Genomic DNA, 26683 nt, shown 5'->3' on the forward strand with positions numbered 1-26683 from the left:
GCTGGAAGCAGTGGCTCATGCCTGTAATCCCAGCACTTTGGGAGGCCAAGACAGGAACATTGCTTGAGCCCAGGAGTTCAAGACCACCTTGGGCAACATGGAGAAACCACATCCATATAAAAATACCAAAAAAATTAGCCAGGCAAAAAAATTAGCTAGGTAGTGCATGCCTGTAGTCCCAATCACTTGTGGGGTGGAGGTGAGAGGATCACTTGAGCCCAGGAGGTCAAGGCTGCAGTGAGGCATGATCATGCCACTGCACTCCAGCCTGGGCAACAGAGTGAGACCCTGTCTCAAAAAAAATAAAAATAAAAAGTGAGGAAAAACTAAAAAGTGAACTAATGGTGATTCTGTTAATATAATGGGATTATAGTTTTCTTCTTTTCTCCATTTTCCAAAATTTTTCTTATTGACTATTATTTTTACAATGAGAATGTTAAATTTGCAAAACCCTATAAAAATTGGACTATGCATTAAATTATATCATTATTCTTTTATATATAAAAAAGACATCACAACATAGCACTTAATTCTGATTTTAATTACCATAAAATTAACCCTACAAAGATTTCTCAAATAAATCTGACAGCCTTCAAACTATGTTTGTTTTGTATTACATGTAATAGATTCCCACATATGAAAAAATCATAAAATGAAGGCTACATTTTCCAACCACTATTTAAGTACTCTTTAGAAGACTATCATTGAATAAATGAACCTGATTTTGCCTCATCGTGTTTATCTAAAAAAGTTTTTGAAATATATTTATTTTCCATTTTCTTTACACAGTCCCTCTTTTTCAATCTGTAAATAAAAATTAATGAGCAATTTAGGACACAATATCACAACACAATTATTCTATAATTGATCTGATAACCAAAGACACCTAAGAATAGGATGATCTATAGGACAGATGTTTCCACACAGCATTTGTCTGAAATCAGATTATTTTAAATGATGCCTTGACTTTTGAATTCAATTCTAGAACTAATTATCATAAACTAAATCCGAGTATTACAAATGAAGATATTCCAACACAAAGACTTGGAGGATTTTGTTTAGATTGTCAATGGTTGATTCATCCAAATTTTCTTCATTGTCATCCATGGTGTGCCAGACTTCAGGGAAAGGAGATGGTATCAGATGCAGAACTGGAACACCTATTAAGAAAGAACCAACTTGTAACAATGTGCGTTACTCCAGTGAGTAAACCAGAAAGGGTCATTCTTCAAGAAGAGGGAGCTCTGTACCATATAAAGACAGCTAATAATTCATCATCATCTGTGTACTTTCTCATATCCCACCGTTGTACTCCAAAATCAGGCTGCACACGCACACGCACACAAACACACACATACACACATATTACCTCTTCTTAAAAATGGAATATGGTCATCCTGAATCACACCTCCATAACTGTAATTCTGGAAATACGGCCTCTCCAAAGAGTGATCCTTGAGCAAGCCCAATTCATGAAGTTCATGTTCTGTAGATGACAATTATACAGTAAATGAACAACTATTTTTATCTGATCAAGACTCATAATGTATCCTTATTTAAGGAGTTTGAAATCTTAGCACATGTGTCCGTAATTTGTAAAAGATTATGCAACAGCAAGCATGGCCACACCCATGACAATAAACATCTGGGTTGAACAGGGATGTGTACCTTTTGGAGCAGGAAGAGAGAAGAGTCAAATGTGGCTCTACACTTACAGGTGAGAACCTCCTTAGAGGTAGAAACTCAACAGAACAGTGGAGAGATAGAGAATGAAAAAAACAGAGGACAGGTAGGTGGAAGGGGGGAACACAGGTGCAGGTGTAGATGCTTATAGGTCCAAGATGCTGCATGAAGAATGCCTTAGATGAGATATGGGGCTTAAAAGGGGAATACTCAAACAGAGTAGAGATGAAGTATATCAAGTGGCCACTATATGGGAAAGGGATACCTAGTGTGACCTACATCAGTGGTTCTCAAAGTGTGATGTCCGACCAGCAACATCAGCAACACCTAGGAACTTATCAGAAATGCAAATTATCTGGTCCCACCTCAGACTTACAGAAATTCTAGGGCTGGAGTCCAGCTATCTGTGTGGAAGAAGCCCTCTAGGTGATTGTGATGCACTTTAAAGTTTGAGAACCACTGGCCTACATAAGTCAGGTATTGTATGTTACAAGATGACAAGAGATTACATGAATATTATAAGACAACCAAATGAAACTTTCTAGGATAGCTAGGAACTAGCTAGGGTAAAACTAAACCAACTAGTAATCAATCATATGTAATATGATTCTAGGAACATTGAGAAAGCCCTAACTACCACCAAAAACAATATTGTCTGTTTATTGATACTTATAATTCCTTTACCATGAGACACAACTTTTTCTTATACAACTAGAGATACGGTTTGAAATGTAAATACCAATAGGAGGGGCACAATGGGTTAAAATTGAATGAAGGTGCAAGTTATTGGCATAAGTTCATTCTGGTACAGGACATAATAAAAGTGCACAAAATCCTTGAAAGAAAGCCAAACTCAGTTTCTCAAGGCTACCATCAAAGTAAGGAAAATATGCTGCAAGGAAGAAGCCCAAGAAGTTTATATTAATAGCACCATTATAGTAATTCTTTCAAACTAGGAAATGAAATTTGTCAATGATGTGCATCTAAAGTTCAAGTGAAGTTTCTCTAAGATTCTAGACAAATTCTTTACTCATGGCAAAAGTGTGAGTTATGATGGCAGTGTTTTTCCCACTGCTTAGAAGTAATACAAGTCTATCTTGCTCCAAGAAGTTTCTGTGGCTAATAAGGAATTTCTAGCATGAAATTCTTGCCTTCAAAGCAGCCCCCTGGCCTGGATTCTACAATAAAGATCAATCTCATTTTCATCTTTCCCTGATGCCTGAAGAGTTTGCTTTGTTTTGTTTTGTTTTGCTTTGGGTAGGGTGGTAGTATAAAGTTATTCTCCTTTTCTTTCTCCAAGCCCCAAGCTCCTCTCTTCAGCCATAGATACATACGTTTCTTGGGCTGGCCTGGCCTGACCTGGTCTGGCCTAGTCAACTCCCATTTATTTGACTCTAAATCTTAAAGGATCTGGCTTTCTCTTCATCCTGATCTCTTGCTTCTTTGGAAAATTGGCAGAGATTGTACTAGATTTAAGGGAAAATAATATCTGGATAAGGTAGAAAATAGAAGATGGCAAAGACAGAGATGGAAAAGAAAAACTGAAGAATATCTTTTGGTATCATTATAAGGACATCATATTCATTATTAGCCAGCATGCTTTGTTGAGTAAACTTTCCTCTTGAAATGCATTCTACATGCTTCAAACAGGACTCTGGGAAAATATTTTCAAATATTTTCAAACTATTTTTAAGGATGTGCAAACATGAAATATAGTATTTTGTTTCCATTTCAAAATATAGTTTCATGCAGGAAAATAAACTGGGCTTACTACAAAGATGAATAATAAACTAATCAATTAAGCAAGAAAAAAGCCAATAAAGTATATTACACTTTAAATCATACACATAAATTATAATTTTTTTTCTTTTTTGAGATGGAGCCTCACCCTGTCACCCAGGCCGGAGTGCAATGGCACCATCTTGGCTCACTGCAACCTCTGCTTCCCAGGTTCAAGTGATTCTCATGCCTCAGCCTATCAAGTAGCTGGGATTACAGGTGCCCGCCACCACACCCAGCTAATTTTTGTATTTATTTTGTATTTGTTTAGTGAAACTCCATCTCTACTAAACATGAAACCACCGTTTCATGTTGGCCAGGCTGGTCTCGAACTCCTGACCCTAGCTGATCTGCCTGCCTTGGCCTCCCAAAGTGCTGGGATTACAGGCGTGAGCCACTGTGCCCGCCCAAACTATAAATTTTTAATTTTAAAATGTAGTATCTGTCAGTAGCAAAAAATTATGTTTTATTCATTAATAACAGTGGTGCTTACCAATTGCTTGAAGTCTTTCAAACCATCTGGCTGAGTTTGGAAAAAAATTGGGAAACATTGGGTTTGGAGCTCCAATCAAATCCAATAAGACCAATAAATCCTGAGGGAGAAAAAGTAATGTTTAATCACCATCACCAAAACGCATTTTATATTCATCAATAGGGAAATACAATCAGTCAAAATTAACTGCATTTCAGTAATTGAGAATAATATGGCAAGCTATATGAATGAACCAAAGATTTACTAACATTTTATGCTAATTATTTTGGGGAACTCTTTAAATCTTGCTTATGTAATGTGGAAAAATAGCAAAGTATTGATTATTTGTGTATGAAACTCCAAAAGGATATCACTAAGGATAAATTACAAAGAAGACATTTGGATGAATATTTTGTGAACTTTAAAAGTATACATTTATTTTCAGAAAGGAGTCCAAGCCTATCTGATCTTCTAATCCTCTCTGTTTAGCCATTTTATCCTTAATCTGTAATGATAAAACTCCTAAAGGAAGGCACTTGGATAGTAACTATTTACTGATCAAGTAGTATCTAAGAAAAATTCCTTGTACAGGAGCTATATAACATTGTGTCTCTGGATCTCCATTTCCTTGTGTATCAAATAAGAAGCTCAAACTAGCTGATCTCTAAAGTTTCCTTCTGGTTATAGCTCTCTATCGTCTCATCACGAGGACTCTCTGAAGACTACTCACTAGATTAAGACCTCCTGATTTCTCTAAGTAAAATAATGTGTGGATAAATATTTAGCATACATCCTAACACATAGAAGATAAATATTTTCAGAGTCTGTGATCCTAAAGACATAGTATGAATAAATTCATAAATGAAAATTCAATATATTCATCGTAGGAAAAAATAGGCTTCTTTGAAATCGGAACATATTCACAAGGTTGGATAATCTATTAAGGGTTTGTTTCTGGAAAAAAAATGATCTTCATTCAACAAATTTATTTATCGGTCCAAATATATGAATCACTGTGGCTTCATATATTTGGACCGATAAATAAATAACTTTGTTCTACTACTGATCAACCAGGCCTCTCCTCTTGTGAATATGTTCTGAATGCTTTTTGGGCACTTGGGCACAAGTGAATGAATGAGATGCTGACCACATTCCCCTGGCCCATTAGGAGCTGCCAATGGATAACAGGAGGGAGCAAATGCCAACAGGAGGTGTGTTAGGGTCATAGAGGACACAGAATGTGACCATTTGGACTTTTATAGGGTGAAGGTCAGTGATAGGGCAATGGATAGGAATGAGTGGGGGTGCTGGGAATAAGCTATCAGTTCACAGATGGGGTGAGCGTCAGGAAGGGATGAAGGCACTGGGGAGAGTGAAGTCTCAAGGGTGGCTTGAGGTTCCAAGCTGGGGTTAGTGAAGACGTGGGGACAGAATGAAGATCGAATATGGGAAGAGAGTCAGAGTCAGGAGAAGATGCAGGAGTCGGGGGAGGGATTAGGGATGGAGTGTGGGCCCAGGAATGGGGATGAAAATGAGGCTGTGTGTTGCACCCATTACTTAGTAATAATAGTAGGGTTTTAAGGCAGCATCAAAATATCCCCACCCCCCATGTCAAAAATGCCACATCAAAACCAACACATCAAACTGTCATAGTCACACTGGAGTCATAGTAATACTTTGAAGCCACCAAGGAAATTCTTCACCCCCACCCCTCTTTTATTCCATTTCCCAAAGCCCCATGTTCTTCAGACTTATAAAGGCCTGAAAGAAGGGGTTTGCTCTCTCCACCTCCATACAGTACTGGGGGAATGTGCTCCCATTGGGCCCAACTGAATCTGATGTTCCTGTAATCCAATTTTTTACATGATTTTATCATTTTAATTAAGCTCAGTCAAACATGGCTTCTAACCAGCAATTTTTCTTTCTTTCTTACTTTTTTTTTTTTTTTTTAACAGAGTCTCCCTCTGTCGCCCAGGCTGGAGTGCAATGGAGCAATAATAGCTCACTGCAGCCTCAAACTCCTGGGCTCAAACAATCCTCCTGCCTTAGCCTCTTGAGTAGCTAAGATTATAGGCATACACAACACCCAGCTAATTATTTTATTTGTTGTAGAGACGAAGTCCCCCTATTTTGCCCAGTCTGGTCTCGAACTCCTGGGCTCAAGTGATCCTCTCGCCTCAACCTCCCAAAATGCTGGGATTACAGGTATGAGCCACAGTGCCAGCTCAGAATCATTCTTTTTAGCTCTGGGATTCCTCAAAAACCCAATGCCTGCCAAGGAATGTTCTGTCATAAACACTGTGCTCCAAGGATGCTGTGGCATTTTTAGATCTTTACTTGGCTTTTGCAACCTTTTCCTTGGAGGCAGAGCCTACAGCTACAGTGCCATGGAAATTGCCCAGACTAACCATGCCATGCAGTTGGCTGGTGCCTCTCGCTCCAGGTGGGTGTGGGGTCGATGCCATCTTTGCAGCTAAGTGTCGAGACCCATAGAGAGAATCTTGAGGAGACCAGTGAAGAAAAGCCTCTTCCCCATCAAAGAAGATCAGCTGGAGTGACAAATCTGGCTTGGAGTCTGAAACAGTCTGGTAAAAACAACAATAAAAATATAGCAAAAAAATACTGTGATGATGAAAAATAGCATGATTTTCTATTAATTGGGCAAAAAGATAGATGTGCCATAAAGAAAGGAAGATACGAAAGCAAGTGAAACTATGGCAAAATTTATTCCACACCACTTCCTCTTCAAAAGTCATCACACCTCCCACAGTCTTCACCCATATAAACCACCTTCTTCCATTCCCTCTGAAAATAGAAGTCTTTTATATTTTTTCTTACTCCTCACAGAATTTTGAAACAATGAAAGTGCTGTGATGAATCGTGTGATACACCACCCACTTCCCCTACAGGAGGGTGTGTTGCCTCAGCTGCTGGAAGAGCCGTCAGTCACTTTAGGAATTGCCTCAGCTGCACCTCCTGGGAGTGTCCTACATCCAGTGCTGACCTACACGGGTACGGGGGGCTCTCTAAAGAGCCATCATATCTCCAGAGCTCCCCAGGGGTTGGCTGAGGCTGTTGTTGAACCTGCACTGCAGCTCGACTTCTCCCTCCATCCAACACCATTTCTTTCCCCTCCCTGATACCTGTGTTGATCCAAGGCCACTCCCTAATAAGTGACCTGAATGCTAAACTCCGTATCAGAGGGTGCTTTCTGGGGAATCCAACCTGAAACAACTGTAAATCTTTCTTGCTTCTCACCTTATTTAAGTCTTCAATTTTGTACTGAGTCTAGCTTCAAGAGTCTGCCCTAGGAACGCTACAGACACAAAGAATAATAATTATAGTGCTTCCCTTGAAATAGCCTATACTTTAGTTGGGTTGGGGTGAGATAAAACAAATACATGAGCATGGCAAAATGTGCCACCAGCCACAAACGTAACATAAAAGTCCTCTAGAAATTGGATAGAATGAGAAGCAAAATCCTGGGGGTGTCAAGGAAGGCTTTATGAAAAATACAGTATTTGAATGGAACCAAAAAGAGTGAGTAGGATTCTAATTGATTTTACACTTTCCTCTGTCTGACAATAACCCCCGTCTTTCAGATTGGTCCTGGTACTCTAAACTCCAAAGTCCTTCAATCCCACTGGAACCCCTAATCTACTGAATGTTTCACCTTTTCACAGTCCTTCACCCCCATAATGTCCTCACTTCACTCTATATTTGGCTTAAATTCCAGTCAATCATGCCAATCACTTACTAGCATACACCCTCAACTCCCTTGCCCCTCTCTGCCTTGGTCAAACTTTCATGGCAAAAACATACTCTACCTACTTTGTGCCAGCACTCATGCAGCTAAACCTCACCAGAGAAAAAAATATATATAACCACACTGTCTGGCCTTGCTTAAAGTTCATGACCACAAACCTCACATTGGCCTTTCATGTTGACTGGCAAGTCATGCTGTATTTTCTTAGTTCAGTGACTCTGGCACTCTTCTAGGATTTCACATTCCTCCTCTCCCTGCCACCTCACCCATCTTCATTCCCAACCAATGACCTCGATTTCTTTCTGTCATGCTCATATCAGATGCCAGTCTCTCTGCTTATGCACAAAATCCTATCCTCTCTCATCTGCTCAAGGACATTGCTCTAGCAAATACCATTTCTCTCCTACATCATCAATTTTTCTATCTCTGCTGGATAATTCCCATCAGCCAACAAACATGCTGTTGCTTTTCTCATCTTAAAATATTTGACCTCACTATCTCCACCATCTACTGCCCAATTTTGTAATCCCATTTATAGCAAAACCCCTTGAAGGAGTTGTCTATTCACACTGTCTCCAATCCCGCTTCTTAAACTTAGCCCAGTTGGGTTTTATCTCCACCGTGTACTGAAACTGCTCTTGTCAAGAATACCAATGACTCTACATGGCTACATCCAGTGGTCAACTCTCAGTCTTCATCTCTCTTGATTTATTGTCAGCATTCGACACAGTTAATCACTCCCTCCTGGCTACATTTGCTTCATTTGGTTCTTAAGATACCATATTCCTCCTATCTTAGCACTAATGGCTCCCTTCATCTCCCTTCCCTCTTAACACTAGAGACCCTCGGGGGCTTGCTCCATGGTTCTCTTCTCTTCTCTGTCCACACTCACTCACTCTCTTGATATCTCTTCTTGAGGCTTTAAATCATCTATGTGTGGGTATGTGTGTATTGTCTTGTGTGTGTGTGTGTGTGTGTGCTATGTTGTGTGTGCGTATTATTATATATATAGAATTTTTAATATAATTATTTAAAAATAATAATAATATTGTAGAAATGGAGCCTTAGTATGTTGCCCAGGCTGGTCTCTCTCTATATATATATATTATATGTTATATTGTATTATATTATAATAATACACACACAACACAACACACACGTACGTATCAATTCCAAAAAATATATCTCCAGCCCTGACTTCACTACCGATCTCCAGACTACATATTCAGTTGCCAAATGAAGATCTCCACACAGACGTTAATAGACACCTCGAACAAAGTGTCAAAACTCAACTCCTGAGGTTCCCCCAGAAATCTGTATTACCAACCAAATGAATGGCAAAACCACCCTTGCAGTTACTCAAACCAAAAACCAGTGGGCATCTGTCTCTTTCTGTCCTTTTCCATATACACAAACATCCCAATCCAGTTCGTCCTGCCTCTGCAAACCTATTTCCCACCATTCCTCACCACAGGCCTCTCTTTCATTTGCTTTGTTTTCTTTGAGCCTAATATGCTTCACCATTATGTGGTCAAGCATTCCAGACGCTATCACACCTTTATTTCTCATGTGTCTGTCTGGTTTTGTTTTTTAAGAATCAGCCCTTCCGGAGCCCTCTGCTGCCTGCTCCAGCCTGGACCAACCACTAGGCCTGCTGCCCATCTGTTTGTTATCTTAGGGCTCCCCTCACCATCACCCTGCAGATTTCTGCCTCTCCTATATGGGACCCCCAGTGAGCTGAACTCCATGACTCCCTCTTCCTTGATTTCTTTCTTGATTTTTCTAGAGCACAGCTTTAAGCAACTTGTGGGGGGAAAAAACACAAAACATGGGAGTGAAACTTGTTGAGATTTACCTCTGAAAATGTCTTCATTCTATTTTCCTATTTAATTTGTCTGGGTCTGAAGATTCTGGGTTGCAAATTATTTTTATTTAAAATATTTAAGGCATAATTTCATTGTTTTCTAGCTCCCAAAGTTTCTACTGAGAAGTCCAATGCCATTCTCATTCCCAATACTTTTTATATGACCTACTGGAATTGTTACAATTGTTCTCCAGAAGTCATAATCATCTCCTTTTTGTCATTCCTCTTTCTAAAAAAAGATATTTCTTCTACTTTAGCATCCAACTGTTTTATTGATTTATTTATTTTGAAAATAGACATTTTAATTTCCAGAAGCTCCTTCTTATTGACCGATTGTTCTGTTATTGCAGCATTCTGGTTTTGTTTCATAGATATAATGTCTCCTCTTATCTCTGTAAGAATATTAGAAAAGTGTCCTTTAAGTCATTTTCTGCTCTATTTCCTCCAACTTCATTTTAAATTTGTATTATTTGTTTTGCTTTCTTTTTTCTTTTTTACATTTTAAAAAAGTATTTATTTAAGAGACAGGGTCTCACTCTGTTGCCCAGGCTGGAGTGCAGTGGCTCAATTATAGTGCACTGCAGCCTTGAACTCCTGGGCTCAAGCAATCCTCCTGCCTCAGCCTCCCAAGTAGCTAGGACTACAGGTGTGTACCACCATAACCAGCTAATTTTTTTTTTTTTTTTTTTTTTGTAGAGAGGGAGCCTCACTATGTTGCCCAGGCTGGTCTCAAACTCCTGGCCTCAAGCAATCCTCCCACCTCGGCCTCCCAAAGTGCTGGGATTACAGACGTGAGCCACTGCTCCAGGCCCTTTCTTTCATGCTGGAGTCTGTCCTCAAATGTCTGGTCATCCTTTGTGTTCATTCATGTTAAAGAATAAGATATTAAAATGCTGGTTGGAGACACAGATTGGTTGGCTTCACTGCAGGGCAATCTGGTGTCCAGCCAGTGTTTTCATTGAGGATTACTGAATGTCACCATCTGGGATTTTTCTGCAGGGTGGTTCACACTCTCTGAAGAAGAATCTTCCAGTTTCCTATCTGATGGCTTTCTGGTGCTGAAGATGGGAGAGAGACTATAGATCTCACTGTTCAATGTGTAGGTTTTCACCTAATCTCCCCAATTTCCATGGGGTGTGTCACTGTCACCCTCCTCTATACTTGCTATTCTCAATTCCATAACCTCCCTGGTTCAACTTCTCTAGAAAAATATTTTCTCATCTGTGGAAAAGGCACAAGGGGCACTCACCTACCTGCCTGGTGTGGGGTGGGAATCTCTACATCCACATACTCCTTAGACAGACTTACAGACATTCTCTACTCTATCCCCTTCCTCACTTCTGCCTTCTTCAGCTTATCACATCTCCAATCCCTGAGCCTTTTTAGGATTCTATCAGGGAAACCACTGGCTTCTTCCATTTCTTCCCTCTCCAGGAGAGTGTGACTTCTCTCCACTCCGATATGTCATCTGCCATTTCTCCATCCAACTTCTGTCTTCATATTATGGTTCCTATTCACAGATGTTCTCTAGTTTCTTCAAAAAATGGAGTTTCCCTGATTGTTTTAACGGTGATTTCAAAGGAGAAAAAAATTGTCTTTATCATCTGAAAACTAAGTTAATTTTGTACGCTAATCATTTCATATTGCTCCTTAATTATACCATGAGGAAAGGACAGTTTAATTTGATTTGAATCCTCCATAACTCCTGGAGAGCATTAAGCAGAGGACGGGTTTGTGCAATATAAATGCACTCAGGGTTTAATAAGCATTAAATAATTAAACAGATTTTCTCAATGGCAAAAATTGTAAGGTGCTTACTTCAGTAGAGACATTCTAAGCTTCCAGTTGTTTAAAGGGCCTTGAAAGTTCTAGCTTCAAATCAGACAACATAATCACAGAACAAGAGGGCAGAACGGGACCGGTTGGGACAAGAGGCATTCTGCTCATGCCCAGGGCAGAGGCAAACGGAGATAGTTTTTATCTCTTGCAGGCTTGACAGTTCAAGTACCTCAGTGAAACTTCAACAGCTGGGTGACTCCAATGATCAGTACAATGATTTACTTTCATTCTGTTTGCCTAATATCCATTCATTTAGCCAGCAATAAACTGTTGTGGACATAGAAAAATATTTTCTCATCTGTGGACTTCATCCTGAGTCCCATGAGGCAACCTGCTCTTTTTGCTTCATTTCAGGAATGGCAGAAAAATAGCCATGGCCTTTGCTGCTAGTAACTCAGCCTAGTACCTTGGAGCTAGGAGAATCTGACTGGCCTGATGTATGAAGGTCTTCATGGTAACACTACAAATGCCTAATTACCAGCGTTCACATAGTTAGTGGGTTATCTACAGTCTTTCCCCATTCAAGGCTGTATCAGTTAGCTAATGTTGCAATAACAGAATAGAATAACACCCCATCAACACAGTGGCTTAAAATACCATTATGTATCTTCCTGGGATACACAACCTCTGTTGGTCAGCTAGGGAGCAGCTGATCTAGAATGGGTTTGGCTGGGGCAGCTCTGCTTCACTGTGCAGTCAGCAAGGTTGGTTCTGCTCCAGGTGTCTCATCCTTCTGCTGGGACTGGCAGGCTAGCCAGGGCATGCCATTCTCATGGTTATGGCAAAGACAGGGGAGAGCAAGCCCCATGACACAAGCACACTTCCGGCCTCTGCTTGTGTCACCTCTACTATCATCCCATTGGCTAAGGTAAGTCAAATAACCAAGTCCAGAGTGAAGAGATGAGGAAGTACAACTGGCTACAGTGGGAGGATGCAGCAAAGTTACCAGGAAAAGGATGTGGATGTGTAATGACAGTCCTATTACTGGAGAGAGGTGGAGCTATGAAGAGTTGGGAATAATCCAGTCTACTTATCCAGAGCTCTTTCAGGTCACTTCCCACCACTGTCTACCCAATCCATGACAGCTGAAGAACTTAACTTCTCAATACAAATGTAGTTAAAACATATAACTGGAAGAATAAATCTGATACTCTCAAAGTCTGCATTCAAAAACAGCCTCTTAAAAAAATCCGCCACCTCACCATTTATCTCTAACAGAAAGGATTACTATGAGAATGTATATGTTGATTAGAATTTTTTTAATGATGACTCCAATCCAATAACTCATTCAGACCTTTCTATTAATATTTCTGGTCACCAAAAGCAGATATGAGCTATATGGGAAAAAGCAAAGGAGTTCACTCAGAGAAAATACATCCGTTACACAGAACAATGTCTTCAAGTCATACTTCATTTTGTGTCCTTATACTAGAAGTGCAAATATGAAAAATTAGACTTTTGCATCAGCTTCTGAACACCTTCATCCAATTGCTGGGGAAGGAAACTAGTTAAAAGCAGGGCAAAGTGTGGGACAAAGGGATTGTAGAAGGCTCAGAAAACAAAACAAACCAAAAAAAAGAAGTGAAAAGGAGACTGAGAGGGTATAAACAAGTCTTGCTTTCTTCAATTTCAGCATATCCAGCAAAAATAGAACCAAATATCTCTATTACTTCCATTACAAGATAAACCTTTTACTTCTTTACCCCCATTGTATCAAAGGCTGGACCCTTCATAAAGCTCTGAGCAGAGAACAAAGCATTTGTTGCCTGCGAACAAAGTTTTTTGTTTTTGCTTTGTTGTGTTTACTTGGTTATGAGTGATATCAGAACAAAATGTCTTCATCTAGTTTAGCACTTTTTTCCAATATACCCTTAAGAACACCAAGACTGAAATAACATCTGAGAGTCCCAGAAGTATTTTGAGTTGAGAGCATAACAAAAGCTCTGCTATGCTACATAAAATGGAGCTGAGATTCACAGATAATAACAATAATGCATTTCTGCTTCATGCTTTTCATCTTGATAGGTCTGAATTACCCGCTCTCCACTTCAGAACCACTTTGCTGCAACTCCCTCCTCCAACCCAAGAGCCACCATCTCTCAGATCAGAAGGTTGTGATGTTTCATGGCCGTAGAAAGAAGAAGAAATAAACATAGTTCATTATAAAACACAATTCTCATACTATACCTGAAACAAACTTTCTCCTTCATTTTTCACAAACAAATGTTGCATTTAATTTAATGTGCATTCAAGGCCGAGAAATCAGGTGCCAATTAATGAATGCATTGCCATGTATCTTAGGTTTATTGCCCATGGTTGATATTCCCAATCATGCAATCTTTCAATTAATATTCACAATAAAAATGTACCAAAAGTCTCCATTTCTAAATGGCCTTCTCATTCCTCCAAGGATTCTAGAATTCACTCTGAGTTACTGCTAATGTACTTTATCCTAGGAATCAACAAGCGGAAAACAGATACCTTTAAGGAAAGGAGTTTCTTGTCTAAGGCACGAACAAGTTCCAACATCATTGCACATGGCACGGCTGAATCAGTGGCTCCTACAAACACTCTGTTGTTCCAGTGGGAAAAATACTTGGAGTCATAGTGGCAGGCGAGGACCAAATGTCGTTTAGCAGTGGGATTGAGGGTGCTGATGATATTTGAGAAAGACCGGTACCCATAGGGCGTCTGACTCAAGAAGGTGTCTATTTCCAAGACCCAGTCAGCCTGAAGCCTCTGAATTCGCTGCATGATGTGCTGATCAAAACAAAAACCAAAACTTTAGATCAAAACAAATAGCTTTCATTTGTTAACTGTGATTCTGAAACTTTAAATAGTGCCTTTCAAATTAAAATTGTAATACACGCTTATTGTATTAATAGCAATATTATTGCAATTAATAATTGCTTTGTATTGTTATTGTAATTAATAGCATTTGTCCTGTTTAAAGGAGAAGCTAATCCTCTTGCCTCTCCCTTAAACTCCCCTTACTAATCAATCTCAACCAATTGTTAATATTAACCAGTGTTAATAGTTTGATGCAGATCTTTAGACATATCTTCTCCTTGCTTATGCAAACCTACAGTAGCATACAAACACATATATTTGGCAGAGGGGTATATGTTTTTGTAGGAAAAGAATCCTACTTTTTACATTACTCTCCCCTTGCTTTTCTCCTTTAACAATATATTATGGACATGTCTACAAGTCAGGAGACAGAGATGCAGTTCAGTAATAGTAAAGCACACTTTTAATATTTCTAGGAGGCTACAAAGGCATGTTTGAAAAATTAAGTAAACCAGCATCCTACAGGTCTCTATCTCTAAGCTCTTCAAGGACAAGAACTGCAAATGGTAGCTCTTTCTGTCCCAAGTGCATAACATGTGTCCAAGTCCAGCAAATGCTTTATATGTAATGAACACTAATAAAAGATACAAATGCTCACCTGCTAAGGATAATGTAGAAAGCTCCCATAGCTAGGGGGTAGTTGGGGTTATTTCAGATCTCCGCTCACTGTAAGAATTAGTAAGCAACCCTGAACTATAATAACATATCAAGTAGCTTTCCCTCTGCACCCAAGGCAGGTTGAGACGCACTGCAAATGCTGGCAAATATAAAAGAGAATCTCTTTCCCCATCTCTGCTGGCCACCTTGAGCCTTATGAGGCAACACAGTGACTGACAGAAGAAAGCAACAGGTGGAGAAAGTAGCATCACTTCAGGAACCAGAAGTATTTTTTTAAAGAACATATTATAGATTTTGTGATGTGAGAATTTATAGGTGAGTTCACTGCTGATTCATTTGCCTTTTTCCATCCTTATTTTATCTTGGCTTCACTTTCCTATGTTCCTCGGTTTTTTGTTTGTTTGCTTGTTTTGTTGTTGTTGTTAACAGGGCTTCACTCAGTCACCCAGGCTGAAGTGCAATGGTGCAATCTCAGCTCACTGCAATCTCCGCCTCCTTGGTTCAAGCAATTCTCCTGCCTCAACATCCTGAGTAGCTGGAATAACAGACACATGCCACCATGCCTGACTAACTTTTGTTTTTTTTGTTTTTTTGGTTTTTTGTAGAGATGGAGTTTTGCCATATTGCCCAGGCTGGTTTCAAACTCCTGGGATCAAGTGATCCATCCGCCTCAGCCTCCCAAAAAGCTGGCATTACAGGTGTGAACCACCATGCCCAGGCTGTTCCCTTTTTTTTTTTCAAATATCAAATACATCATTGTAAATTGCCTTAAATTATTTTTATAAAAAGTCAAATGACAAACTAACATCAAAATAACTGACAATTTGTCCTTCAATTAACATCTAACCAAAAACCAACATTTCAGATCTAACAGTTCAGATCTAGACAGTTTAGATCTGGGATGGACCTTAAAATGATAAATGAATAACTGGAAATGAATGTGAGGGCTTTTATTTTTTTTTTTCCTCCCAAGAAATACAGGATTTTCTATCCTAGCCAAGTCCCATGTGGCCTGCGCTCACTAATGCGACATGACACGTAGGCAAGGGGCTCAAAACAACTGCGGCAGGAAGCTTCCAAGGAAAGGGGAATTTAAATAGTGGGAGGACACTGATCCTACAGTCAGTCCTGCAAAAGCCAACTAAACAAATGATTCCCCAGCTAGAGACTCCTTGCTTTTTATAGTGGGTGAACTTTGTCCTAAATAGCATTGTGTATGCAGTACCTTAACTTTTATATTGCAAATTTACATGCTGTCTTATCACATCATCAAAAGAAATGTTTATAACCTTATTTGAAATCAGCATTCATAACTCTCCACAATTTGTAGTACTGTGCTTTGCTCACAGTAGGCTATCAGTAAATATGGGTTCATTCTAACAGTAAATATGAATTGATTTAATGAGAATATATAAAACTATATGATACAAAGCATTAATAGTTTGAATAGAGAGAAATCACTATGCATCTAACATGAGTTTTTCTGCAGACTATGAAAATGAGTTATCCCTAGACTGTAAAAAAAAAAAAAATCCATAAAATGGGTCATTTTTTTTAAAAAAAAAAAGCATATACTCCAGAACATCTGGTATCCAGATGATAAAATGCTCCATAAAATGGCTTCTTCAACACCAATTGCAGATGGCAAGCTTACAAAATGAATTGGAATTTTTAAAAATATATCTGTTAGCATTACTCAGAAGTCACACACAAACTTATTTCTCAACTTGTTACCAGGTCTTGATCATAATTTCTGATGACCTCGTTGACACTAAAATCCATAAGAGAATCAGCATATATCCTCAAAAGAGTTTTTCCTGAAGCAACCTTTTTTTTGTTGTTGTTTTTTGAGACGGAGTGTCACTCTGTCGCCAGGCTGTAGTGCAGCAGCACAATCTTGGCTCACTGCAACCTCCAACTCCCTGGTTCAAGCAATTCTCCTGCCTTAGCCTCCTGAGAATCTGGGATCACAGGCACACACCACCATGCCCAGCTAATTTTTGTATTTTTGGTAGAGACAAAGTTTTACCATGTTGGCCAGGATGGTCTCGACCTCCTGACCTCGTGATCTGCCTGCCTCAGCCTCCCAAAGTGCTGGGATTACAGGCATGAGCCACTGCACCCAGCCCCGCAACTTTTTTGTTCAGTGTAAATATTCTTTGTTTATCTTAGCAGCTAAGATAAATCATTTTTATAAACCACCAAATTGGCTGCATAATCTAATTAGTTCACCAATATCCCTTGTTGTTTTGTTTTCGGCTTTCAGACTTAGTCTACAAGTCCCCACCAGAAGTCACTAGGGGAACTCCCCAAACTACCACTACTATCATTCAAAAACCCCTAAGCAGGGAGTGCGTGGCTGTGGCAGGGACTCTAAAGCAGCTGCGCTTCCCCAATACCAAAGCAGCAAAGGGCTGGGCCCTCCAGGAGTGCCAAAACGCAATTTAGAATATAGATCACACTTCGGGTTGCTATACATCTATGTTTTAAAATGGAGAGGAGAGAAAAAGGGAGAGAGACAAAGAGTGAGAGAGATGGAGACAGGGATAAAGCAGAGATAGATGGAGACTGAGTAGAGAAAGAAAAAATACAAAGATGAAGACATGAGAGCGAGAGGCTATTACAAGATAGTCTACTTCCAAAGAGTGGTAGGGGGATTTATTCTAGCTTAACACTAGTGAATGATCCTGGGTTTCTTTTAATTAAACGTAAATTCTAGTTTCCAGGTTCTGAGAAACAATGACATCAGTAGACCAGATTTGTTTGGAGGAAGCCGATTTTCCAGTATTTGCGCTAAGTCTGCAAACACATCGTCATCAGGATACTGACTTCTGCCACCCAAAGACTCAGGTACCTCTTTCCTCTTGAGTGCACCCTATATGAGTCCCTCGGGCTCCTCCTCTTGGGGGGCTGGACTGACGGTGCATCTGGGATCTATGTACCTGATGACGTTCAGTTTCAGTGGCTCAGATGCACTGTGCACCTGTGGGGGATTTTACCCCCTGAAGTTTCTAGTTTGCCTCTTTTAGACAAAGGATATTGCTTGCCCATTTGTGAGACTTTATCATCCTAATTTTTAAATTTTTTTATTTCTATCTTATAAATCAATGAAATAGCCCCAAATGTATTATCTTCAAATTATTTATTTTACAAATAACTTATCTCCTCAAAACAAAAATATCTTAATAATCCAATAGGCAGCTTTGGGGTCATTGATCAGAGACCAGGAAAACGCATAATGTGGGACAGGGTTCCCCCAAAATATTCTCTTTCCGTAAAAGAGAATCCGTAGTAATGCACGTCTTTACTGGTAACTACAAAAGTTAATTCACAAACCAATTTTATATCAAGTTTACCCTTTTTTAAATATTTGAGGATCTTCTCTAGTTACAGCCTTGAAACTCTAAATTATAAAACATTTCATCTAGTGTTCAAAAAGGCCTCAGGAGAAAAAAATAAGGTTCAATCATTTTTGTTTCAATTCAGTTCTACATGAAAGGATCTAATCTTAGTCAAATTAAGGCCATTAGTGTAGTTCCCTCATAATTACTCTGTCATGTACCTCACTTTCGAAATTATAATTCCTTTGTCTTCCACAGCTTAGAAGATAGGTCTCTAAAAATTAATGGTAATTTTCTTCTCAAAAAATTCTAAAATGGAATCTAAGTGAAATATCTAACATAGCCATCAGCCAGCCCATGCACAGGCAGCCCAGCAGTAGTTCCCAACACATTCTAAAATACTGTCCATAAATTTCTCATCTGCTTCCACCCCCATATGATGGTGGAGAATGTTACTGAAACTTCAGTAACACTTTTAAATGAATATGTATCTTTTAAACCACAACAGTATCTATTTATATTATTTATCCTATATACTGTATTCTGTTGAAGCTAAAGATTATCCAGCAATGTTTATTGTGTTCATGGATTTCCAGAGCCTGCAGGCGAGGAACCTCAGACCTGAAGTATGCATATCATTTCTGGGTATATACAGAGCTCTGGGCAAATGGTATGGGAAAATAAAAAAGGTTGAGTTGAATGGGAAGAGTAAGCATCATAGACCTAGATTTTTTTCTAACAAGGAACTGAGGCTTTTGGAAAATGCCAATTAAGTGCCCTGGCCTTCTTTTAAGAAAATGCTTGAGAGATAAGGCCCAGGGAACATTATTAAAGTGAATGGTATGTGCCTCACTCTCCAACTTGGGCATGAGAAGATCGAGAGCTGGAGACATTTGAGTGCACGAAGCAGAGCTGATTCCTCCCAGCTCTCCAGTGATAGGATAGAGATCTCAAGCGGATTCTGGCCTCAACACTGGTACAAGTATAACCTTGAGCAAGTTAATTCATATACCTCAACCTCGAATCTTTTTAAATTCCTAACATTGAGATAATAATAGCATCCACACACTGTTCTGAAGGCTGAATGAGATGATCTATGCAAAGAACTCAGTAAAGTGCCTGACCCAGAAAAACTGCTCAGTGAAAGCCATCATTGCTATTATTCTTCGCTCTGCCTAAAGGTTAGACAGAACTAAGATGCCTGCAGGGTGTCTACCGTCTAATTCCTTGGGAGAAGCCAGAGCTATTCAGATGGAAGCCAAGAGGCTAATGGGGAGACAGACATGGATATCTAGGCTAGCCTGAGAGGCAGAGGCTGTACACTGGGCAGAAAGGAAGAGCTCAGCCAGACGCGGTGGCTCACGCCTGTAATCCCAGCACTTTGAGAGGCCGAGGCGGGCGGATCACGAGGTCAGGAGATAGAGACCATTCTGGCCAACGTGGCGAAACCCCGTCTCTACTAAAAATACAAAAATTAGCTGGGCATGGTGGCGTGCGCCTGCAGTCCCAGCTACTCGGGAGGCTGAGGCAGGAGAATAGCGTGAACCCAGGAGGTGGAGGTTGCAGGGAACCGAGATCGCGCCACTGCACTCCAGCCTGGGTGACAGAGCGAGACTCTGAAATCGAAAGGAAGAGCTCAAGAGCTGGGCACCTGCGCCTTGCAGTTCTCACTCTGGGCACAGCAGTGGGTGCCAAGGTCTTTTGCCTGAGGAGTTTCAGAAGACGATGGCAGGGGCCAGTCCCATTCCTTCCCAAGCGGCCCCTTAGAATGGGGCTAGTTTGAAAAAAACAGATATTCAGAGGTGAGGTTTCAGATTGCATAAGAAGACTGACATCAAGGAGGCAAAGAGACATTCAAGGTCTGGCCCAGCTTATTCTACCCTCCACAACGGCGGTAAAATCAATGGGTCTTGAAATCAGTTTAGTGGGTTATGACCAGCATTTTTTAGGAACCAATAAAATAGAACTGACCATATTGCAGTAAAATGCAATAAGAATATTTTTCATGGAAGTTTTGTTTCAGTTAAATATGCCAGTACGTTTGTGTGTATAAAATGTAAAATTCATTTTTTTTTTGCTTTGTGTCAGAGTCAGAAGTTTGAGAAGCACTGCCCTGGAGAAATGTAGCTTATCACCAGCCTTAACTCTCCCTCCAGGGAGAATACAATTTCCCTAAGGCGAGTGATGGCCTGACGGTACAATGATACTCTTGACCTAGAACCTTCAAGCAAGGACTCCCTAAGCCTGTTGCTGTTCATTGTTTAGGATTCAAGAAAACTTAGTTGGGAGCCTCGGGGTGTGTTATTGAATGGTCAAGAGTGAAGGACTGTGTAATGTTGTACCCCAAATAGAGATTTCACACATAAACTATTGACATTAACATGTACCACTTGGGCCGGGCGCGGTGGCTCACGCTTGTAATCCCAGCACTTTGGGAGGCCGAGGCGGGCGGATCACGAGGTCAGGAGATCAAGACCACGGTGAAACCCCGTCTCTACTAAAAATACAAAAAATTAGCCGGGCATGGTGGCGGCCACCTGTAGTCCCAGCTACTCGGAGAGGCTGAGGCAGGAGAATGGCGTGAACCCGGGAGGCGGAGCTTGCAGTGAGCCGAGATTGCGCCACTGCACTCCAGCCTGCGAGGCAGAGCGAGACTCTGTCTCAAAAAAAAAAACAAAAAAACAAAAAAAAACATGTACCACTTAACTCAGAACAGACATGTACTCTCAGTCATTTGATTTTTCTTGGTTGAGTATTTGGTGAATAAGGAGATGACAGATCTGAGTATTAGACACCTCAGAACTTCAGCCATAACATTATCCCTCATGGGAAAGCAAATTATTCACACAAGCTTGAGGTTTGTGTCCCATGTTCTCACCTGACGAGCAGCATAGCTTCCAGGGGATCCCGGGTATCGCTCTATCAGCAATGGCTGTAAGTCATTTTGCCACATTTCAGAGATACTGGTGCCTTCTGCAATTTGCCGAAGAGCCGATGAATTCAAAATGGCTGGTTGGTGATAATTCTGAGGATTGAATGAAATCATTTAACTAGCTATCGTTTCATAATATGTTTAAGACTCTGACATGTTTGCAATTAATTGCTTAAAACTTCAAAATAAGGGAGAACTTTATGACAAATGAAGTAAATTAATCTACTCAACTTTAAAATTGGGCTGTTAGGGCCAGGCACAGTGGCTCAAGCCTGTAATCCCAGCACTTTGGGAGGCTGAGGCAAGAGGACTGCTTGAGCCCAGGATTTTGAGACCAGCCATGGCAACATAATGAGACCTTGTCTCTACAAAAAATGAAAAACTTGGGTGGGTGTGGTGACGCATTGGTGCATGCCCGTTGTTCTAGCTACTCAGGAGGCTGAGGTGGGAGGATTGCTTCAGCCCAGGAGGTCGAGGTTGCAGTGAGCTATGTTACTGAGCCCTCCAGCTGGGCAACAGAAGGAGACCCTGTCTCAATAAAAATTTTAAAAATAATTTAAAAACCCAACTGTTAGCCTAAGTAAATCTTACACAGTTTAGAGGAAGAGTAGTCAGGGAAGACTTTATAGATGAGCCACAAATTAAGGGGTCCTCGAATTTTAATAGGATTTTAATAGCAAGCCTAATTCAAAATTTTATAATGATTACATGTTGAAATGGTAATTTTTTGACATATTAGGTTAAATGAAGTATATTACTAAAATTAATTTTACTCCTTTTTCACTTTTTTAATGTAGCTACTAGAAAAATTAAAATTACATATGTTTCTTTCATAATCTTTTTTTTTTTTTGAAGTTGGGGTTTCTCTCTGTCACCCAGGCTGGAGTGCAGTGGTGCAATCTGGCTCACTGCAACCTCCACCTCCTGGGCTCAAGCAATCCTCCCACCTCAGTCCCCTGAGTAGCTGAGTCATTATTTCTTTTTTTATTATTATTATTTTAGATGGAGTTTCACTCTTGTTGCCCAGGCTGGAGTACAATGGCATGATCTTGGCTCACTGTAACCTCCGCCTCCTGGGTTCAAGCAATTCTCCTGTCTCAACCTCCCGAGTAGCTGGGATTACAGGTGCATGCCACCATGCCCAGCTAATTTTTGTATTTTTAGTAGAGACGGGGTTTCATCATATTGGTCAGGCTGGTCTCGAACTCCCAACCTCAGTTGATCCACCTGCCTCGGCCTCCGGCCTCCCAAAGTGCTGGGATTACAGGCGTGAGCCACCGCACCCAGCCCTGAGTCATTATTTCTATTAGACAGTGCCAACTCAGATGATTGTTGCAATTCCTTTCAGCCTGAGCTTGGTGAGTCTATAGCCAACTAAATAGTAAACTTTTTAACTTCAATTAAAATCATTTTTAAATTCCATTAAAGTTCACATAACATTCAAATTTGTATTTTGGATGACTTCACACATACTGTATATTCTTATGATACTGGTAATGATGAACCATTCACTCATTACATGTTTATCAGGCACCTAATAATGGAATGTGTTACTCCTCCTCAACAGGAAGAGAACAATTGATCAGATGACTTCTTCCCTAAGGGGAAGGATGAAGATGACATAAGAATATTGAATTATTTGGAAGGCAAAACAGAAATTAGGAGAGGCCTATTTTATAGTTCCTTTCAGGACCAGCGTTAGTTGGATACGCTTAAGTAGTAATGCAAATATTTTCATTCCCTGTGATCCACTCCATGGGACTGGTGTGAAACTGGACTTCAGAGAATGTTTATTGCCTAATTATTTACACTCATCTACACTCTGAGATGGCTGTTTACTTTCCAGTACTTACCATGCAAAGAGCATGGGCTGTAGGATCAGACAGACCCTCTCAACTCAGCCTCTCAACTCAGCACCCCACCACCTACTAGCTGTAACTCTTTCCAGGTTACTAAACCTCATTAAGGCTCAATTTCCTCATTTGTAAAACAGAGGTAATAATGCCTGAATCCTAGAGTAACTAGAATTAAGTGAACTAACATATGTAAACAGCCATAGTAAGTATTCAATGTGTTAGTTATTATTTCCTTCTATCAAACACTAAAGAGCCATAGAATGAGTTTTAAAGTTGGAAAAGCCACTTAGAGATGCTCTAGTCTCCAACCCCCTTCATTTATATTAGTGGAAATTGAGATTCATAGAAACCAGTTGACTTCCTGAGGTTGAAGGAGAGTTATAGGTAAATCCACAAAAAGATCCCCCGTCTGTGGATTTCCAATCCCGTGCTAGTTTTACTCTGCCTCACTGTCTCATTTATGCACTTCCAGTTTATTCCTGAATATTGATGCTGTGCCTGAACATCAGAAGATTTGTCTTTGTTTATTGGTAGGACATTTTTAAATATATTTCCTTGATAAACTTGTCAGTGCAGGCTTTAAATCCCTTGGTACCTCCAGAATCTAAGTCCTCATGCCAGCTCCCAAACAGCAGTTGGAAAAGAAAGCTGAAGCTGAAAGACAAAGCAATAGAAATGTGCGAAGGGATAAGAAGAATATGGAGGCAAGAGGTCAGAAGACTTCCATGGTTAATTATTACTCAACCCGGCCAACAGAAGCCTGTCTGGTCTCCCCCCTCACCCTTGCTCACCATGCTTTGGTCACTCTGGCATTTGGCCAGGTCCCAAATGCTCTGAGGTTCTGCCCCCATGAGGCTTTGGCATCTGCGGTGCTTTCTGCCTTACAAGCTGTTTCCCTTCCTCTTCACCTGGCTAACTCCTGCTCACTTCAGCTTGCAGCTTGGAGGCCACTTCTTTGTGTGTTTGCTTGTTTAATGTCTGTCTTTCATACAAGACATCAGCTCCGTAAGGGCTGGAACTCCCTCTCTCTCTGTTGTTTACCTCTCTCTCCCACACAGGCCACACAGGGCCTGGTTCATCTTGAGCATTTGATAAATATTGGGCAAATTAATCAAAAAAGCAATCAACAGATGAACTATCTTTCTAAAATTATCTTTGCTAAGACTCTATTTATATAATAATAAAGTAACATGGGCATTTTTCTGCCATTGTAAATAACAAGTCAGTTGAATGCACAAACAAGCATAAAGATAGAAGAGACAGGTGGCTACCTGCTGCAATGGCCAGGAAGTGCTGTGGTTCAATGTTATTGGGCTTTGCTCTTTTTGAATTTCTGACATTCGATGCTTCTGATGATGAAGAGCTGGGTTGACCCAAGCAGTCACTATGACAACGAAAACTGTTGTGTCAAAAGCTGTTTACTAGTGGCTCGTTGTCTATTTACTGTCCAATACTCTATCCCAAAGCCCATCTGGTCACTGTGGATAGAAGCTTTCACTCCATGTCCAGAGTGAAACGAAATCACTTGTGTTTAAATAGCTGGTTTCTAGAGGCTTGAAAGAGCTCTTAAAATATTTAAGAAAAAACAGGAACAAAATAAATGCCCCCTCCCCCAAGCATCTCTAACTACAAGAGATACTGCAGATGAAACCTAATTGGCAAATAGCACCAAAAAATGCTTAATGGATAACTAAAGGGTAAATCCAGCAGACAGGCCAGGCCTATTGATGCTCATGAATCTAGAGACTTACATGTGTTTGCTCCTCAACCTCCTGGGCTCAACCATTTAATTAATATTCTTCAGTAAAGAGCCCTGACTCTCCTCGCCCCTCTGGGGGCAAAGATGCCCCTGTAAAATCGCAGAGCTATAAGCTTCCAGTAACTGAAGGACAGAGAAGAGGAAACAACCAACTACATTCAGTCAATTACTTAAGCCTTCTATTCATTAAAGCCCTGTGTGGAAAAGCATTTAACTTTCCCAACCTAAACAGCATGCATTCAATGTTTGAGGGGTCTTATTCTCAGAACTCAATAAATATACAAATTTAGGTGGAGATGAGATGAATGAGTAAGAGGAAAAAGCTGGAAAGAAAGAGTGAGCTCAGCAGGGGGAAAGTAACTCAGGCAAAAACAAAGTTAAGCCCAATGGTAAATGCAAACCCCAATTTATTGTAGGTTTATCTCAGTTAAAAGACACTTAGACAATTTTCTATTGGTGCAGGTGTTCTCAGAGGAATGAGGCTCTGTTACAGCCCCTGCCTTGTCTTTTCATCCAGACAGAAAGGACAATAAGTCTGCTCTGAGTGGCAAGAATCTTTCAGCCAAAAGTGTGAACCAGATATCCTGAAGCATCTCCTCTAGGCTAATCATGTGGTTTTAAAGAGGGTTTTAATTACATAATTGATAGAGTTGGCCCAGCTTGCAAAGGGTTTTGAGGTTCCAAAAGACTGAATTAAAGGGAGATCATTACAGAAATGCAGCCAATGCAAGTCCAGTTTCTATTCTATATGAGTGTCTCCCAGGCAATTCTCAGATTAACACCTCTGTCTGTCTGCAAAGTCATTTCAATCAGCAGTTATTGAACTCCTTCTGTGTGTGAGATGCCACTGATATTAAAAATTCAGTGGGGGAATAGTTAGGAACTGAACAAGACAACGTCTGTCTTTTTTTAAATGCAAGCAGCCCTCTACTTGAAAGCAGAGCAGTGCAGGCTTTAACCACGACAGCTTAGGGTGAAATCTCAGCTCCCTCGCTTATTAGCTGTGACTAGGAAAGAGTCCACATCTGTAAAATGGATCTCATAGTACTTACCAACCAGACGGTAAGGCTCCAAAATGACATTTTGTCTTTCTCTCCCTACCAACACCCAGTCCCCAACTGACTTCCACGTCACTGCCTGAGAGTCTCAATCGTTGCTTCCATTAGAATGCAACAACAACAACAACAACACACACACACACACGCAGGGAGAGAGAGAGAGAAATAGAAATAAAAACACCAAAATGGTTAATAGCCATTATCTCTGAATAGTGGGATTACGGGTGACATTAGTTTTCTTTTTAGTGTATTTTTCTGTATTTTCCAAGTTTTCTAAAATGAGCACATGTCAACTTTATAATTAGAAGACTTCAATAGAAGCCAGACTTTTTAGTTTATTGGAACTAATATTTTTTAAAGAACATATAAAGCGCTCAAAAGCCATCAGTCATTTGCACCTAAGGAGGAATGATTTAATGAGGTTCTGTTTAACAGCTGGTTGACAATGTTGTACTAAAGGAATGGGCCTGTACTAAAGGAATAAGACTGGTGACCAAAACGCCTGGGGAAGGTTCAGAAGAAGTAACTCTGGAATATGGATCAACACCCAGAATAATGATGACCTTTAAGCTGCACGAGGGAGATCAAGGAAAGGAGAAAATAGGGGGTGTCAGAAGAGAAGGAACCAAAACCAAACTACCTGTTTTGGAATGCCATTTAGGGTCCACCCTGACCCAGAAAGAGAGAGTAAGCTCTTCATCTGGCCCTCCAACTTCCCTGCTAGCCCCACACTTTTGCACTACCTGGGCACTGTTCCGGGTACATCAGCCAGGACTCATCTACCAATAGAAAAGCATAGAAGAAGAAAGGAGAGATCAGGGCTTAAGCCAAACCCTAGCTCTTCAGTTCGCTGGGGTAATAGTTGT

At 40.3% G+C, this 26683-nt stretch overlaps 1 protein-coding gene across 2 annotated transcripts in view; it reads right to left on the bottom strand.

Moving 5' to 3' along the window:
- Positions 1 to 520: 520 nt before the first annotated feature.
- The window catches only part of QPCT (glutaminyl-peptide cyclotransferase), a 28778-nt gene continuing 2615 nt past the window's right edge, over positions 521 to 26683 (bottom strand). For both annotated transcript variants that reach the window (XM_030800169.1, XM_003262742.2), the window contains exons 2-7: positions 21091 to 21237; positions 13885 to 14163; positions 6343 to 6519; positions 3956 to 4055; positions 1370 to 1486; positions 521 to 1160 (exon numbers count right to left, since the gene is read on the bottom strand). In XM_030800169.1, the coding sequence (XP_030656029.1) occupies positions 1015 to 1160; positions 1370 to 1486; positions 3956 to 4055; positions 6343 to 6519; positions 13885 to 14163; positions 21091 to 21165 (894 nt within the window). In that variant the 5' untranslated portion in view covers positions 21166 to 21237 and the 3' untranslated portion in view covers positions 521 to 1014. The remainder of the gene's footprint in view (positions 1161 to 1369; positions 1487 to 3955; positions 4056 to 6342; positions 6520 to 13884; positions 14164 to 21090; positions 21238 to 26683) is intronic.

The sequence above is a fragment of the Nomascus leucogenys genome, chromosome 19 (assembly GCF_006542625.1).
Source record: "Nomascus leucogenys isolate Asia chromosome 19, Asia_NLE_v1, whole genome shotgun sequence".
Lineage (NCBI taxonomy): Eukaryota > Metazoa > Chordata > Mammalia > Primates > Hylobatidae > Nomascus > Nomascus leucogenys.